The 17367-nt window shown below is 48.2% G+C and overlaps 1 protein-coding gene across 2 annotated transcripts in view; it reads right to left on the bottom strand.

Annotated features, from left to right (window-relative positions):
- Positions 1-17367, bottom strand: part of CLEC16A (C-type lectin domain containing 16A) — a 201214-nt gene that overhangs the window by 145689 nt on the left and 38158 nt on the right. For both annotated transcript variants that reach the window (XR_012913481.1, XM_075995101.1), the window contains exon 10: positions 6888-7119. Coding sequence is in view for 1 of the 2 variants with exons in the window: in XM_075995101.1 (XP_075851216.1) it covers positions 6888-7119 (232 nt within the window). In the remaining variant the exon portion in view is untranslated. The remainder of the gene's footprint in view (positions 1-6887; positions 7120-17367) is intronic.

Raw genomic sequence — 17367 nt, 5'->3', positions numbered from 1 at the left:
AAGGCTCATCAATGAATGCCAAATCTAGGAGGAATTTTAGGGGCACAGGGTATTTGCATGATCTCAAAATGTCTTCCCATGGACTGCATATTAGTTGTGAAGGGAAAAAAAGTAAACAGTGGAGAAACTTATACCTGGTCACTTAACCAGATGACCAAACAAACATCACCCAGTAGGGACAGGAGGATGTCATGTGCCTCCCAATGTGACACCCTGAGAAGGACATGACATCATCCATGCCATAGTCCAGCCAAGAATGTGTAACCTCAGTCTAATCATGACACATCAGACAAAGACAACCTGAGGAACATTTTATAGGAACAAAGGTGAAGGAGGTTCTATGTTCTTCAAAAAAAGTCAATGTTGTAAGAGAGAAAGAAAGGCTGTGTTGAAACGTTCCAAAGTGAAGGAGTCTAGGGACATGACAACTGAAGTTACCACCCGACCCTGGACTGGATCTTGCACTGCGAGAGAATATGCTAGAAAGGACATCATTAGGCCAACAAATACAAGTGGAACATGAACAGCAGGGAAGTGCCATGAAGTTGACATGGTATCCCGTACTGTGGATACTTCGGAAGGAAAGGGGTGTGATGGATGTGACTTATCTTACTCCCCCAAAAAGTGTGTATGTGGGAGGAGTATGTGCAGAGAGACAAAACACAAATAGGAAAGCAAAAGGCATAAAGTGTTACAGGTGGAAACAGGTAAAGGGTAAAGGAGTGTTCTTCATATTATACTATTTTTGTTTTTGCAACTTTTTGTAAATTTGAAATTATTTCCAAATAAAAAGTTCAAAAAAATTACTATGATAAGCATAAAACCAGTACAAATAGAAAGCAACGGTAAAAAATACACATGATGAATAAACAAAAAGGTGCCAAAGCTTGTAGTGTGCATTTAGGAAGGGAGATTCACAAACATCAGGGAGGTATTAAAGACCTGTCACACCACATACACAGCCCCCCGCACTGCCCCACCTGGAGATAATCGCTCAGAATTAGACCTCTATCACTATATTCTTTAAGGCCCTCTCTGGACCACCTAAAAGCATCTCCATATCCTGCAGTGGGGGCAATGATGATCTACCCTAACCTCTGCATGTTACAGCAGGGGAAACTGAGGTACAGAGGGATTAGGTGGCGGGCCTCTGCCCCAGGCTGCCATGGGCTCTTCTCCCTGCCCTGCCATTTGCTGCAGTGTGGAAACAAGCACCTGCACAGTGTCAGTTCCCCTGCTGGGTGCCTCGGCCCATAATCTCTACCACTCCAGCACCTAGCCTGGACCCCACTACGCAACTGAAGTCTCCAGCCCCTGGGAGTCAAGTAACGTGCTCACGATCCCGCAGCTTGTGATGCTGCAAAACTGGGAGCAGGAACCCAAATCTCTGAATCTCGCTTTGGTGGGCTCTTCCCAGACCCTCCATTGCTTCTCTCATTTCTGAAAAAGCCTCAAAGGTGAGAAAGGATTTGTACACCCACGTTCGTAGCAGCACTATTCACAATAGCCAAAGGGTGGAAGCAATCCAAGCACCCACCAACAGAGGAATGGATAAAAAAAAATGGCCTACCCATACAATGGAATTATTATTTCACCTTAATGTGGAAGGGAAGTCTGGCACATGCTACACCATGGATGAACCCTGAAAATGTTCTGCTAAGGGAAGCAGACCAGGCACAAAAGACAAATACTGTATGAGTCCACTTAAATAAGGTACCTAGAGTCAAAACCATAAAGACAGAGAGTAGAATACGAGTTACAGAGGAGAGCGGGGGAAATGGAGTTGTTTAACGGGCAGAGTTTCAGTTCTGCAAAATAAAAAGAGTTCTGGAGACGGATGGTAGTGATGGTTGTACAGCAATAAGAAATACTTAACACGACTGAACCGTGCACTTGAATATGGTTCAGACGATAAATTTTATGTGATTTATATTTTACCACAATTTAAAATAAAAAGCAGGAAAGGCCACATCTCCCCACTATTGTCGGGCAGTGGCTGTGTCAGCAGGGGCCAGTGCAGGCCACAAGAGAGAGGCCTGAGGAGCCTCAGGACCCAAAGACATCAACTTCTGCCTCTTGATGTGGCAACTCTGGCCAAATCTTTGAGCTTCCCCAGTATTCTGGTTTTTCAAATGACAGCAATAATTCATCAGCTCGCCTGGGACAATGTCTGTTCTAATCTGATTAATATTTGGTAAGTGAAGTGCTTTTCAGGGAAATGGCAGGCATGACCTCCCAATAGTCTTTGACTTCACAAATCCAAGGATTTTCTCAACTGCCTGCCCTCTGTGCTCCATATTCCAGCAATCAGCAAGGACAGATGATACAAAGAGGGGAAAGGGAGAATAAGAAGGCCTTCAAAGGAAGGCTAACGGAAGAGGGAAAGATGACTTACTTGCTGGTTCCCTTGGAAACAAGGGAAGGCCTGCAGGCTATTGGCTGGCTTTGGAGCCAAATTTCAAGAAACGAACTGCCCCTGGCAACGACAGAGAGTGTGTGTGCTAAGTATTGGGGGTGTCCCTTCCTCTGTTTTTTATTATCTTCTACTGCACAGCAGGAGATTGAATTTAGAATGTTTTTCTGGGAAGTTACTCTTCAGAGGATTTGTCCTAATTCACCTTCAATCTTCTTCCTTATCCTAGTTAAGCCCATTTGAAAAGCTGGCCGCCCCACATCTCTCTACAGCAGTGCCAGAGCCTGCCAGTCCTTCCCCTCCTCTCTCCCTATGATTTCGCACACTCACTCACCTCCCTTACTAGTTGTAGGAATTAACAGACAAATGGGCCCCACAGAAACTCGCCAGGTGCCCAGGCAGAGTCGCCCAACCACATACCTGACTCTACCCGCCACTTGCCAGGGTTCCTGTTCAGCGCTCCCATGTCGCATGCTGAACGCTGCAGCCCTGACATCCTCACTTGTGACATCCTGAGGGCTGGGCATTAGGAAGCTCCCTCTCATGTGAAGAAGCACAGAGAGGGCAATGACTTGCCCAGAGTCACACAGCTGTGTAAGGGCAGGACTCGGATTCAGATCCTACGTCCCAACAGTAGGTCCCTGGCTCACCCCAATCAGAACACTGACAAGCCTGGGTCTGGCTTTAGTTTTGTAAGAGGAGCTGGAAATGAGGCCAGGTTCCATCTTTTAGTAGACTTCAAAAAAAAGCTAAAAATGGCAAAGTTGGGGCTCCAAACTCCCAGGTACCCCTCAAATCCCAGTTGACCTATCAGGTTCAAAGTCAATCTTGCTGCCTTCGCTCCATGGCCTTGCTGGGATTCCAAGAAATCAGCAGGCTTTGAAGGTCAGGCTGTACAATTAATGCTTCCTTTTTCAATAGGCAAAAAACAATAATAGCCCAGCCCTATTTTTCAAACAAAGAGTTCAAACGATTCAGTCTCTTGTCTCAGGTCTGCTTATTAAGTTACTGCTCTAAATAAATACAAAAAGAGATGACTATCCTTTCATTCTGAAGAGCAAGCTAAGAAATGAGCATGTACCCTAGGGTGTTTGGCTTCCTGGGCAGAGCGAATACTTTTTTGGCTACAGGGACTACGACATCCCTCTTCTTCCTTTTAGTATTTAATTTCTAAAAATTTAGGGGTCCTGTGATTTCTTGGTTTCAGAATGAGTCATTTATCACTTGAGACCTGAGGCAGAGCAAATTTCTTTGCAAACTGGGGGTGGGAGTGGAGGGTCCGGGTGCACATTCATTTCACACAGCTTCCTTGTCTGGGCTTCAGTGTGGAGGAGGTGTGAATTCTGGGTGCATTTGTAAAAAAAAAAAAAAAAAAAAAACAAGTTAATGCCACATTCAAATCAGGTCACAGCAAAACTGTGCCTTGTGACCGCATGCCGTTTTTACTCCTGTGTGTCACCCATCTTTTTCAGTAAAGATTTCACTGCTAAGAGGGGGGTGGCGGGGTATGCAGTGGGGACCCAGTGCCAGCGTCTCTCCTTAAGAGTCGCTTGTGTCTGCCTGTTACAAGGAGGCTCCCGACAAGCCTCTAGCACTAACGTGCTTGCTAGAGAAGAAATGATGTGAAGGAGAAAACAGCCACATGGCTACCTCCATATAGGAAGGGAGAGGATGGCTCTGAGAGAGACGGGGAATACCCAGAAATAGTGTGGCTTTCTGGGGGAGAATTTGCTGTTTCTGCTGGCCCAGCATCCAAGCCCCCGCTTCTGATAAACACATCTCATATTTTACTGAGGAAGCCACCATGGGGTAGGCGCATCACTCGGGCCTGGCCAATCGGCTCAGAACACCTTTGGGGGCGTGAACCCGAGCCCAGCCCACAGCGCCAGCACGCATCAGCCCCAGCAGCTGTGGCTGCTGGGAAGGACGGGCTTCCCCTCCACTCGGTGGTTACGCCCGCAGGGTGCAAGCCTGGAGCTGCACCTGGTCCAGCACCACCCAAGCTTCTCAGGAATATGAAATATAAGCACCCTTTTTGCTTAAGCCTGTTTGAGTTGGATTTCTAAATCTTGCATCCATAAGAATACCAACGTATCTTCATTAAAAAAAAAAAAAGGTCATCATGTGAATTATATTTTCTATACTCATAGTTTCCAGATGGGGAAAATGAGGTACAGGCTTAAGGAGACCATGCAAGGCACACAATAATCCTAGATGCTGAGACATCCCCCGTCTACACTGTTTTCTGGTTTGCAACGTGAATGAGAAAATGTGCCCGCCACCCTTCCAAGTCACAGGAATTAACAGCTGTGCGGTTTGACCCAAACACAGACACAGTCTAGGAATAAAACACCCACCAACCACACCTTCAAATATGAGAATAACAAGAGAGCAAATATTCAATTCAAAAAGCTCTAGAAAACAACTGCTGCCGCCTAGCAGGACTGGTCTGAGAAAGTCCTATTTCTCTTTGGTGAGCCATGGAAAGATGACAGGCCCATCATATCTGGAATGACTAATATGTTCAAGAAATTAGAAGGGCACCAAAATTGCCAAGGGGGTCACTGAGAACCACACCTGACCAAGCAAGCTCTGAAGTCAGCACCAACTGTCCCAGCAAGGCCTCTGGGGAGATGCCTGGGTCCTGCTTGGCACAGTCGGGCTGAGTAACTGCCTGGGAAACATGTTTTGGAGGCTGGTACCCTGCACAGGGCAGCTGGGCTCAGCGTCTAGGAGCCACCACTCCAAGCAGCCCAAGCTGAAATGGCAGCTTCCTGAGCTGGCCTGAAACCCCTGTAGTCTGGGACGGGGCCACTCCTCTGACTAATTTGATTGTGCTTTGGGGCCCAAGCCTGCCCTGTCCACACCACTGTTAGTCACGGCCGAGGCCTTGTTAGACAACATCCCTTAAAAGGACTGGAACGGAAGAGGTAGCATCTTTCCAAAACAAAATTGACAAGAACACAGTGTCCAAAATGAGGTAAAGATGTCCATTTTTCCCCCAGTGTGGCTATAGAACAGCTAGGCCTAAGGGTTAGGCAGACCATTTTCTTCTGCATTAACAAACAAAATCAAAATGACCCAAATAAGCAAATAAGTATAGCTTACCTTATGTTTGCCCCTCACTTCCCCACCAAAGTGATATTTGTTGACAAAGGTTTCCCAGGCCAAAAAAGGATTCCTAAACCAAAGTGCTTACTACACACTTTGAACAGAAATAAAAGCAAGCTGGAGAGAGCTAAACCTTGAGAAGAGGACTGGTTGGCATCACTTTTTGATTTACTTATCAAAGTGTGATTGTGGCATTCACTGATAACTGCCAAGAAAATCATGATGGGACTAGCGGGGTCGGGGTGGAGGCATGTTCTGGCTGCAGAATTGCAGGCAACTCCCAAAGGTGAATGAGTTCCCAGGCACTGATCCAGTGAGTGGCTCTGTGTTACAGGTTCCGATGTCCTGGACTAGGGGGCTCGCACAGTCCCTGCTAATGAGGCTGGGGAGAGCTGGCTTCAAAGCAGCCACTGCGAGCCCAGGAGGACGGCTCCCGGGAAGTGGTTCCCACTCCCACAGCCAGGCTGCTGCAGAGAGGCTGAGTTTGCCCCAGGAGGTGTGGCTGGACCTCCCCTCCTGTGAGCAGAGCCCCTGCCCCACTTCTACCAAGTATCAAACTCCCCACCACCTCCCACCATCCCCCAGCCCATGCCCAGGGCCACGGCCAGAGACCCCGTCTGTGTAGCTGTGAGCCTGGCCCATGACACAAGCAACTGGACAGTTCAAGTTTGCTTAATCCCAGAGTAAATGCTCTCCAGCTCAGGGTTTTAGCATCTAAACAAGAGAGAGGTGAAAAATCAACCAGAATCATTCCCAAAGGCAAAAAGAGGAACACATATTCACCACACACAAGTGCACCACATTATAAACGGGACTTTAAAAAAATCTTGGTGTAAGAATCAAGGGGATTATATTTGATGATTTGATTCCAAAAACACATACTCAATTTCACTAAACACAAACCCCCTTTCTTCCCATAGTACACTGGATACAAATCATAATCCTGTGGCATCAGGAATAATTACAACAGCAATAAGGATAAAGACGCTGATGATAATAATAATGATAGTAGTAGCAACAACAAATACTTATACAGCATTTAACACGGGCCAGGAATGGTTCTGAACACGTTACACATATTCATTCATTTATCTCTGGTGATAACACTACAAAGTAGGTACTATTGGTTACTCTCTTTTACAGATGGGGAAACTGAGGCACAAGGTTATCACCTATGACTTGTACTGGATCTGCGTGGGACGCACAGCCCATAGCTGTATGCCAATGGCTGATTGTGTAAAATGAGGTGCTCTGGTGTCAGGAACGGACAGAGCACCCACTGGACACGAGTGGGGCCAGAGGTTAGGGTGGGGAGGATACAGACGGCAGCAGGGCACAGGGCAGTGTTCATGGGGACACTCACCTTCATTCTCCCCACTCGTCTTGATGCCTTTGGAACCACCCTCTGTACCTTTAGCCTTCTCAGCATCTTCTTGGGCGTCCTCGGCGGGCCCTTTCTCCTCATCTTCTTCTTCCCCAACGTTTTTGTAGTTGGGTCTCTTCTGCACCCGCCTCTTGCCCTTGTGCTTGTTCATCTCAAGGGACCGCTCCAGCGTCTCAGTGGGTTTAATGAAGCACCGAATGCTGGGCTTAGCCTAAGGAAGCCGAACAAAGACGACAGGTGAATCTGAGTGCTGCTCTCTCACGAGGTGCTAGCAAGCTGTCCTAAGAAATAATCTCCAAAACAACAAATGCTACCTCCTGATCTATTATTATGCCTGTTATTGACACCACCATTATTATCAAATAATGAAAACAACAGCACCAGCTACCATTTATTGCCCACAGTCCGAAGTCAGAAATGCTGCCCCTTACCAGGACCAGCTCTGTGTTCCCCAGGTGGTGTTGTTCGTATCAGAAAAACACTTTCCAGTAACACTTCTATGGTACCACATGCCAGACGCTGCTCTGAGCGCCCTGACTATATTATCTCACTTAAACTTTGCAGCAACCACCTGAGATAGTACTGTGACATCCTCATTTTACAGATGAAGAAACTAAAGCTCAGAGACATTAAATGATCTGTCTGAGATCACCCAGCCGGGAGGTGGCAGAGCTGGGATTCGAAACCACATACCGTCTATACAATCTGTGCTTTAGCTATAGCACACTGATCCAATGTCACCTGTGGTTCGTGTCCATATTGCTGTATCTCAGTCTTCATAACAGCCATAGTATATAGGAATTATTAGCCCCATTTTATAGTTGAGAAAACAGAGGCACGGAAGGGTTAAGTGACTTGCCCAATGTCACACAGCTACTGAGCTGCAGGTCAGAATTTGAGTTGGAGCTTGCCCATCTCCAAAGCCCAAGCTCTTTCTAAAATAATAGTGTTTCACTGGGTGTTCAAACTCCACTCCATATTTAATACTCTTTCAAGAGTATACACATGCAAATGGACCAAGTCTAGAAGGGAGCCAAAGACGAAAGAAACTGATTTGTTTGGGGTAGGATTTTGATGAAAGTGTTTTCTCTTTCCAGAGTCTGGATAATGTTCAGACATCATTTTGTCATTAAAAAAGAAGTTTTAAAATAAACTTTTCCATTATCTTGATGTGGATTATCCATCTTCTGAATGTACCCCAAACCACCACCAGTTGCATTCTGGGGGCCACCGTACCTTGCCAATAAGCAGAATGTGCTCAAGGAACACACATTAATTTCAATAACGCTCAAAACAAAACTCAATTGAAAGCTAAATTAGCATCTAAATCCAAACATTAATTTTTATTTACCCACTTTGGATTATTCAACCATAAAAATGATGGATAAATTCAGACATGATTCTACTGTCCAGGAAATTCAGATTGTGTATTACAGACGTCAACAACCAAGAGCCCAGAGACGGGAGTCTTCCAAGTGAGCACCGTGTGACAGACGGCATCCATCAAAGCCACTTGGTACTGTGTGAGCGAATGCAGCCCTGAACGCCCCCCTCATCTTCTCCTGAAGGACCTGAGCCTGGGAAGTTAGGGCCCCAAAAGGAAGTGACTCACTTCCTCCCATCATCACCTACTCCTCCAAAATTTTACAGCATGCCACACAGCAATCGAAGCTTTCAGAAACAGAAAATCGAGACCAAACCCACCCTAGTTAGAAGTTATGAGCAAAAATTCACACAGATAGGTGGAAAAACCCCTCCTGAAGCTCTATATGGCCTCAGATGTACAGAACAACCAGCAGAACTTTGGAAAGTGAAACAAAGTTCTTGGGGCCCAGAGCCAGTCAGAATGGTCCGAACCCCAGCCCAGCTGGACCCTTCACTGGCTGCAGGGCCTCTCTGAGCCTCAGGTTCTTTGTCTAAAACAAAGGGAGATTAATTCTGGCCCCTTAGAACCAAAAGAAAGTATGGATATAAATCTCCTGCAAAGCCTGGTGAAACAGTAAGCACTTAACATGACAGCTACCGTCTTTTCTCTGCCTGCCTCCAAAGAAAAAGAAAGGAAGGAAAGAAAGAAAGAAAAAGAAAGAAAGATCACTGTAAGACTGAATTTAAAAACTTTCCAAAGGGATCTGCTTCTCTGGATGAGCAGGTGTTTGGGGGGAGGGGGGCCACACTTACTGGGGAAATTTCAAACCTTTAAAATGCAACCATCCAGTAAATAGCTGGAAATAACCTAAATGTCCATCGATAGGGGAGTGGTTAGATAATTATGGTCTGTCTGTCCACACAGTGGGACTCTGTGTAGATGTTAGAAAGACTGAGGTCTTTTTATTCCCAGATGTACTGATGCAGACAAAGCACTGGGATGAAAAAGCAGAACAGAGCACACAGTAGGTCCCTTTCAGGTAGAGCTTTTCAAAGGCTATACACGATGTGTAAGTATAACTTTTCCTGGAACAATGCATAAGAATGGATTGGCATTTGATCTTTGGGGAACTAAAACAAGCAGGGGCACTGCACAGCACATATGTGGTTTTTCATTTCATTCCTTTCCATTTGGTTTGAAATTTCTAATCATGTACATCTACTAACTTGATTTAAAAAAATTCAAGGAGTCATTTGGACATTGGGGTTATGGTCTACTTTTGTTTCCTTTTGTTCTTTTATATTTAAGGAAACCTAACTTTTTTCTTCCTTAATGCTAACAACATCAAGCATCAGTGTTAGCATGGAGAAGCTGGTAGAACTTGGCTGGGAAGAGTGGGCAGAGATTTGTGACCATCCCCGCTGCTCCAGTCATGATCCTTCTGGCTGCCGGCCTCTCACGAGTCTTCCTGTTACCCTTGAAGGCCCAGGATATTCCAGACTGAAGACCCCCAGGAGAAGCATACTTGTCCCTTTTCTCCCCACTGTGCTCTCAACACTAACCATGATGCCTGGAGCGAAGCTAGGGCTCAACAGGCTGCTGCCAAGTGAACTTGTGGCCGCAGGAACAAGTGCCTGGACGAGACTGGATGCAAAGTAAAAGACAGACTGGCAAAAAAGAAGAAAAGGAAGTGGGGAGGGAGGGAAGAAAAAAAAGCCAAATTGAACTCAGCACAGTTAAAGAGCAAGCCTAATGAAACTAACCAGAGGTGGGAAAAGCCCACTGCAGAGTCAAAAATCAGAAGGCCTTTGGGTTTATCTTCTCATAAAGAAAGTACACAGGGCATGTCCCAAAGAAAAGTATTCTGCAAACAAGGTCTATATTTCCCAAATGCCACAGGTTCAGGTTTTGCCAAAGGCTAGGCTCTCAGGTGCCTGAGCCTGGGCCACAGGAGGAGTATGGCGGGACAGAGTCTCCTTGCTGACCGCAGTGGTTCTACCAGGCACCCGACTAGGAAACACAGGGGCCTTGAGCTCTCGTGGCTGGACACTTGAGCTGGCTTCTGGAGTCAAAGTCAGCTGAAGGTCATGGGATTCCAGGGGTGCCCCAGGGCCTAACTACTCCCTAAAGTGTCTGCACCTGCCTGCTGGTTCATGAAGCCTCCCACCAACCTAGCACCCCTCCACCTAAGGCTTTGGTTCTTGCTTTATAAAAAATCAAATACTCTGGGGAAGGAGACTTCCCCAGACTCAGCAATGACTAAGACCTTTCAGGGACTGGGGGATCTGAGAGCAGATTCTGCAAAGGGGGAAGCAGGGTTGGGAGAAGGAAAGAAATAAGCAAGGGTCAGGTGCCCAAGTGAGGGGGGTGAGGCGCATCACGGAGGGGACAGATGCCAAGCAGGATGTCCTACGCTTAGGTCGGGGTGCACCAGCTTTGAGAAACCCAGACGCAAGACTGCACGTGAAAAAGCAAGCTATAAGCAATGATTGTTTTTGATTTAAAAAACCCAAGACTAGGCCGGGCGCAGTGGCTCACGCCTGTAATCCTAGCTCTCTGGGAGGCCGAGACGGGCGGATTGCTCAAGGTCAGGAGTTCGAAACCAGCCTGAGCAAGAGCGAGACCCCGTCTCTACTATAAGTAGAAAGAAATTAATTGGCCAACTAATATATATAGAAAAAATTAGCCGGGCATGGTGGCACATGCCTGTAGTCCCAGCTACTCGGGAGGCTGAGGCAGGAGGATCGCTTGAGCCCAGGAGTTTGAGGTTGCTGTGAGCTAGGCTGACGCCACGGCACTCACTCTAGCCTGGGCAACAAAGCAAGACTCTGTCTCAAAAAAAAAAAAAAAAAAAAAAAACCCAAGACTATAGCACTGAAACATGTACACATAGGTATATCACATTCTCCTGGGTTGATAGATACTTACATGAAAATACACAGTCAAAGGCCTGGAAGAATACACAAACTGAGAACAGTGGTTCCCTCTGAGGAAGACACTGAGGTTGGGGACTTTCACTTTCTGTTCTATCTGCTTCTGTATCATTCAGTTGTTTTGCCCCAAGAAAGTACTGCCAGTACCATTTAAATGTAAAAAAATACCTTTGAGGAATGTATTGAATGCCATTGAATTGTACACATAGAAATAGTTAAGATGGTAAATGTTGTTTATTTCACCACAATTAAAAAAAAAAAAACTCTGAAACTTTAAAAAGGCCCCTTTCAAAGTCAGAGTAGTGATTACCTTGTGTGGGGTGGTGTGGGGGCCTGGGCTAGAGACTGGGGAGGGGCTGTGTGGGATGCTAGAAATGTTTTCTGTCTTGACCTGAATTATACACAAGTATAATCATGTCCAAAATCCTCAAACACTACACCTAAGATTACTATACTTTTATGTTCTTTATGGTATTCCTCAATTAAAAAAAAAAAAAAAAAGCTTACCCAGAGGATTTTCAATAAAGCCAGACTGTCCTAATGCCCTAAATGCAAGGTCAGGGCGAATTAAACAAGTGGGGAGCTGGATTCAGTGGAGCCACCAGAGGAGGGACCTGCTCATCACTGAGCAGTGAGGACCTGGAAGAGCAGGAAGCCCGGGCCACACCCCTCCTGCCCTCAGCACAGCCGGGATCCCGCCACATACTGCCGTGTGCCACATACTGCCGTGTGCTGCGTACTGCCCGGCAGCCCACGCAGATGCCGGCAGAGAGAAAGTTCACTCGGGAGTGATGGGGGCACAGGGGAAGGGTGGGAAGCTGTGCCAGGGCTGGGAGGGATGGGGCAGATTAGGAGGGCTTCACAGAGGAGGAGATGGCTGATTTGAGTGTCGACAGGAGTTCACAGGACACTCGGGGAGAAGAGAGACTAGTACGAAGCCAGCTCATAGCCCCAGCAGGAACCTGTGTGCTCCGGAAGTGGCTGTCTCCCCTTTATTTCTGTTAAGGCCTGGGTCACCTGGAGCTGCTTGACAACAACAGCTGCGGTGCCCTCGGACACAACGTGCTTGGCCAGCTCCCCAGGTAGCAGCAGACGCACAGCTGCTGGACTTCCCGGGAAGTCAGGGAGGTGGGACTGGGCCAGCTGCTGAAACACAGCACTCCCAAAGGAGCTCCTGATGCCTGGGGCCTGGGAAGAATTGTCGGGGTGCCCTGAGGATACAATGCAGTGAGTGGGTTTCTCAGCACCTACTTAGGGGTGCAGTGGGGAAGGGGAAAAGCAGTGGCTGGCAAATGACCAGGAAAGGGGACAAGAGGGCACCAGGCAGAAGCCCTGGGAAGAATCTTGGTTGAGAACGGAAGGAGGGAGGAGAGACTGGTGGCCAGAGGGACAGGTGAGGGAAGGAGAGGTCGCGCAGCCATAGGATTCTGTCTGGATCTATATAGGAGCTGTCGTGACAGTTGGGCTAACAAGACTTCCAGGCTCCCCCAGGCCTAGCCCAGCCACATTCTGAGGATGCTTCCTCAGCAGCTCTGCTAAGGGCTTTGGGAAGTAGGGGAAAGGTTTTCTCCTAAGGAAGGAGGCAAGCCAGTTGACTAACAAAAACATGCCCAACGTGCCCAGGGCAACCTGGGCCGAAATCTCACACCCACTCACTCACTGAGCAACCCTGACCAAACAAGCCCCATTTCCTCATCTGTTACAACAGAGCCGCCAGCAGATCGCTCACAGCCTTGAATGAGATCCTGGAGGCAAAATGCCTGGCACAAAGGGGCACTGGAGACATCTTTACTGACCGGCAAGGCCCTGGCAAATAGATCACTAGGGCAGAAGAGATGGCAGGGGAGGGGCTGACTTTTAAAAAACAATCACATTCTTTGTTTTAAACTTGACTTCCAAGCTCCTAGCAACTTGCTGTTTGCTGGTCTTCTGGTTTGGTACTGGGCTAGACTCAGCCTCCCTGAGACGACACTGGGACCCTGGCCCACCTTCCCAATCTCTAGCCCTGGCACTGGGATTGACAAGATGTAGAGCACAAGCCAGGGTGGGATCCACAGGCCCAGGGCCCCCCCAACCCCAAATCTAGTGCGCCCTCCCTTCCTTTCTATGGGCCTCAGTTTCCACACCCATCAGTGGACATCATATTAGCATCTCCCTCACAGGCTGCAGAGAGCACAAGAGATGGCACACTCCTATTACTCTTTCCACGTACTAACAACCATCCTTAACACTCAGCGAGTACTTGAAGTGTGCCCAGCACTGCTATGAGCACTGGACATTGTCCCACTTTATCCTCCAGATAACCGTTTGGGAAAGCAGCTACACAGGGCACGGAGCTTGCCCAAGGTCACCGATTAGTGAGAGGCAGAGCTAGGACTTGAACCCAGGAAGAAGCCAGTGCCCACATGCATAGCCATTCTGCTAAACGGTCCGGATACCATTCTCTTCCCTAAGCACTTTCTGCATCTCCCAATGCTGGGCCAGCGCCCCAAACAACTGACATTAAGACAAGGCCAGGCCCGCTTCACACTCATGAAGAAGCAGGCAGCTCTGTGACAAAAGCTCAGTGGCAGTTTACACATCACTCATGAAGTGGCCCTCTGACCTGACAATGATACGGCCGTCAACATGTAATCATTTCATGTTTTTATCTCAGATCCACAGAGACCAGAAATCACAGAGGCTGGGTTTGCACCAGCCATAACCAACGGCACTGCAGCGTGTGGCTTTGCAACTGGCTGCCAAGGGGAAACGGGCGGGAAGTGTAGCAGAGGGGGCCTGCTCTCATCTCTGAACCCAGTGATCTGCAGCAAACAGCAGATGGAATCAACTCCGGGGTGACGTGCGGGTGCACGTGTTACTCGCCAAACTGAGTCGTGTGGGGCTGTTGAAGCAACGCCCAAACGAACATGCGTCCAGAATGTGCAACTGCAACCACATCAGCGAGGCGATTTGACAACACTGCCAAATTTAATGGGGAAAATAACAGCTATCGACTGGGGAACATGAAGAGAGGTAACAGGCCACTTCCGCTAACAAGAGAAGCAAGGCATTCTTCTCCACGAACTGCCAATTATCAGGCAGCGCTGTAGCTGCAGAGGCACACACCAAGGAAATGCCCGTTCATCTGGAATCGGAACAGACTCAGAGCTCACAGGCTCGCACAGTCACACGCTCAGACTGTGACACTGAGTCGAGTAGCTGGTACCATCACGATGGCCTTGCTAGGTCTGTGGGCCCCAGCCTTGTCTCCCTGGCCTTCTGCACGCCAAGTCATCTTCTCTGTCCCCTTCGATGCCTAGCACCCTGTCTGCCACTGTCTCTGGCATTGAATCAAGAGCCAATAAATACTTGTGGGAAGAATTAATCGAAAGATGCTCATGAGCATCGAACGGGCCTCTTCAATCCTACAAAATGAAGTATCTCGCACTCCCTCATTAAACAATGACGTGCCAAGAATTTACTTGGCATTTCTTTAGGAAGACTATCTTACTAAATTTTGTTCTCTAAGAAAAGATAATGAACTTGAACTATGAAATACCAGTGATTCTAAGTTACCCAAACCATCAGTCCAAAACGTTATATATCCTTTGACACCTCATGCTACACTGGAAGTGAGCATCATTGCAGACGGTGACAAAAGGGCATGGAATAGGAACTCTCTAGGGAAACCCTTACCTGCTAATCACCTCCTGGGATGAGAGCTGCACTGTCCTCGGCATGAAATAGTGACTCCCGCCACCACTACCACCATCACCGCCAGGGGGACGGTTTTTACTGTATAGAAGAAGGTTTCTACTGTATAGAAGATGAACATGCTTGCTTGTCTCATTTCATGATCTTAACAACCAGAGACTGAGGTAGTGTTATTGTCACATGCTCCCCTTGAGGAAGCCAAGGCTCCCAGATCATTCCACTGGGACTGTAGGTGTCCAGCCCCAAATCCCACACTGTTAAATCTGCTGGAGTGCCCAGAAAGGGCAGGGGTCTCCGAGAGAGAGTGGAGGGGGCTCCTGCTCCATGTGTGGCCTCCCAGCATCCCATCAGACAAAGCACCCCTGAGCAAAACCAGGTTTCCTGGACTCAGGCACTGACCAAGACTGGCTTTCCAAGGCTCACTAGAGATACAGAGCTTGACTCCCGCATTAAGACTGTCTGGGTGACAGAGCAAGACCTGATCTTTTAAAAAAATCGCAAGAGTCCAAAGAAGCCAGCCTGGTAATGAAAACAACACGCCACACACAGACACCAGAAGTGGTGGGCGTCTCATTTGTCTGTCCCCACCCTGGGTTTCCTGATTTTGGCTGAAACCTGGGAGAAATCACCAATGGCATGATGTAGCTAGGGGAGGTCCCCATCAGCATGGGAGTGTCATCTCACCCTCACACTGCAGCGCCATCTCCGGCCTAGTGGCCACCCCAAGACCATTCTGTGTCAGGGCAGATACAGAAAAGCCAGCCAGGGTCTGAATCATGAGCCTTCCACTCCCCAGCCCGCGTCTGCCCACTCTGCCCGCTCCGTCTTGTCCTGTTGGCTCCTCCAGGATGTGGCGATGTGGAAGGCCTCTGCCCCACTCTGGCTGGCCCAGGACCAGAACCCCTGGCCTGGGTCCTAGTCGCCTGCAGGCCTGGCAAAGGCTGCTTCCTCTTTGAGCCTCAACACTACAGAACGCCCTGAGCTCCCAGAGATGGGGAGAAGCAACTGTTTCTAAGACAACAATGCCCTCCTTGATGCTGGAACATGTTGCACTCCAGATCTAGATCCTGTCAAATTCTCTTAAACGTGAACCAGAGCTGCCACATTCAGTACTTCTGCAGGCGAGAATTGTGCCTCAGAGCTGTGATTCCACTGAGGGACTGCGGGAGAGACCACAGTGGCCACACCAAAAGGGAGAATACTGAGTTCTAATTCTTTTGCAGGAATGCTTACAACTGGCCCTTGTTTTATAGAAGTCTACTCTCACCCTTTGATATTCACAATCAACCTTCTCCCACCAGCCGATTAGCACTTTCAGGAAGAAGAATGTGTGAGCCTGAGAATCAGCACTGCCTACCTGGGGGTCATGAGTACAGTCAGGGTCACTAAAAGACTGGGGAACTCTAACCCTGGCCGAAGGGGTGCTATCCTGCCTGATGGGAGTCTCAGCACATGGGAGACTCAGCTGCCATCAGACTTAAGCCCAGGATGGAAAGAAAGCCCTGCAGCAGCGACAAGGGGACTCAAGCCAATTATTAGTGCTCTGAATCTGCAAACACAACTCAGAGACGCAAGGCTGCTACTTTCCTGGCAGAGTATTCTGCTAAGCAGAGGGTCCAATTGCTAGAAATGACAGGTGTTGTGCGGAGAACTGGTGGCTAACATTTCAGATGTGCACTGGCTCTTCTGGATCCCCAGAGAATCATCTGGAGACCATCCCGACTGGCTAAACTGATGCCAATAAAGAGATGGTCAATGTCCTTACTTGGGGACAAGCAAGCCTATTCTGCCCTAGAATCCTTAGATCCTGAATTCACAGCCAGCTGACCATGTGGAATGCACATCAGCAGTTAAGTATTTGTACTTTCCAGAGATTAAATCTGGGTCCAGCTGAGTGGAGGGCACAGAATGCACACATAGGGCTCAGCCTGTCACTCAATGGCAATGGTTAATATTAGTGCTGTCTTCATCATCATTGTCATTGCCAACACTTCTCCCTCCCTGCCTTGGGTCTGCTCAGAAGGCATCCACAGAGGGGTGCACGATGTGTGCTTCCACGTTCATCAGGCCAGACACTGCTCCCCAGCCCAGGGAGGGAGGTCTCAAGTAGGAGGTGAGAGGCTGCTGTGCAGCCTCAGGAACTACGGTCACTATAATGATAACATCTAACATTTACACACTCGATGTGTGCTGGGGTTTGGAATAAGCAGTTTATACAGCATTTAATCCTCGCCACAAACCCATGTTTGTAATTCTCATGATAGAGGCAAGAAACTGAGGCCCAGAGAAGTGGAATAACTTGCCCTGAGGAGCCTGGTAAAATAAGGAGGATCAGGAGCCCAGGCAGTCTGGCTGTGTCCACTCCCCCGGGCTGCCGCTGGAGGTGGGGCGAGGACCAGCACGGAAGGCAGCCCACTCCAAAGCTGCTTCCCCTGCACCCTGCCTCTGAGGCCAATAGCGGGTG

Source organism: Microcebus murinus, chromosome 19 (assembly GCF_040939455.1).
Source record: "Microcebus murinus isolate Inina chromosome 19, M.murinus_Inina_mat1.0, whole genome shotgun sequence".
Taxonomy (NCBI): Eukaryota; Metazoa; Chordata; class Mammalia; order Primates; family Cheirogaleidae; genus Microcebus; species Microcebus murinus.
Note: the sequence above shows the minus strand (reverse complement) of the source record. Positions and strands in the feature narration are given on the sequence as shown.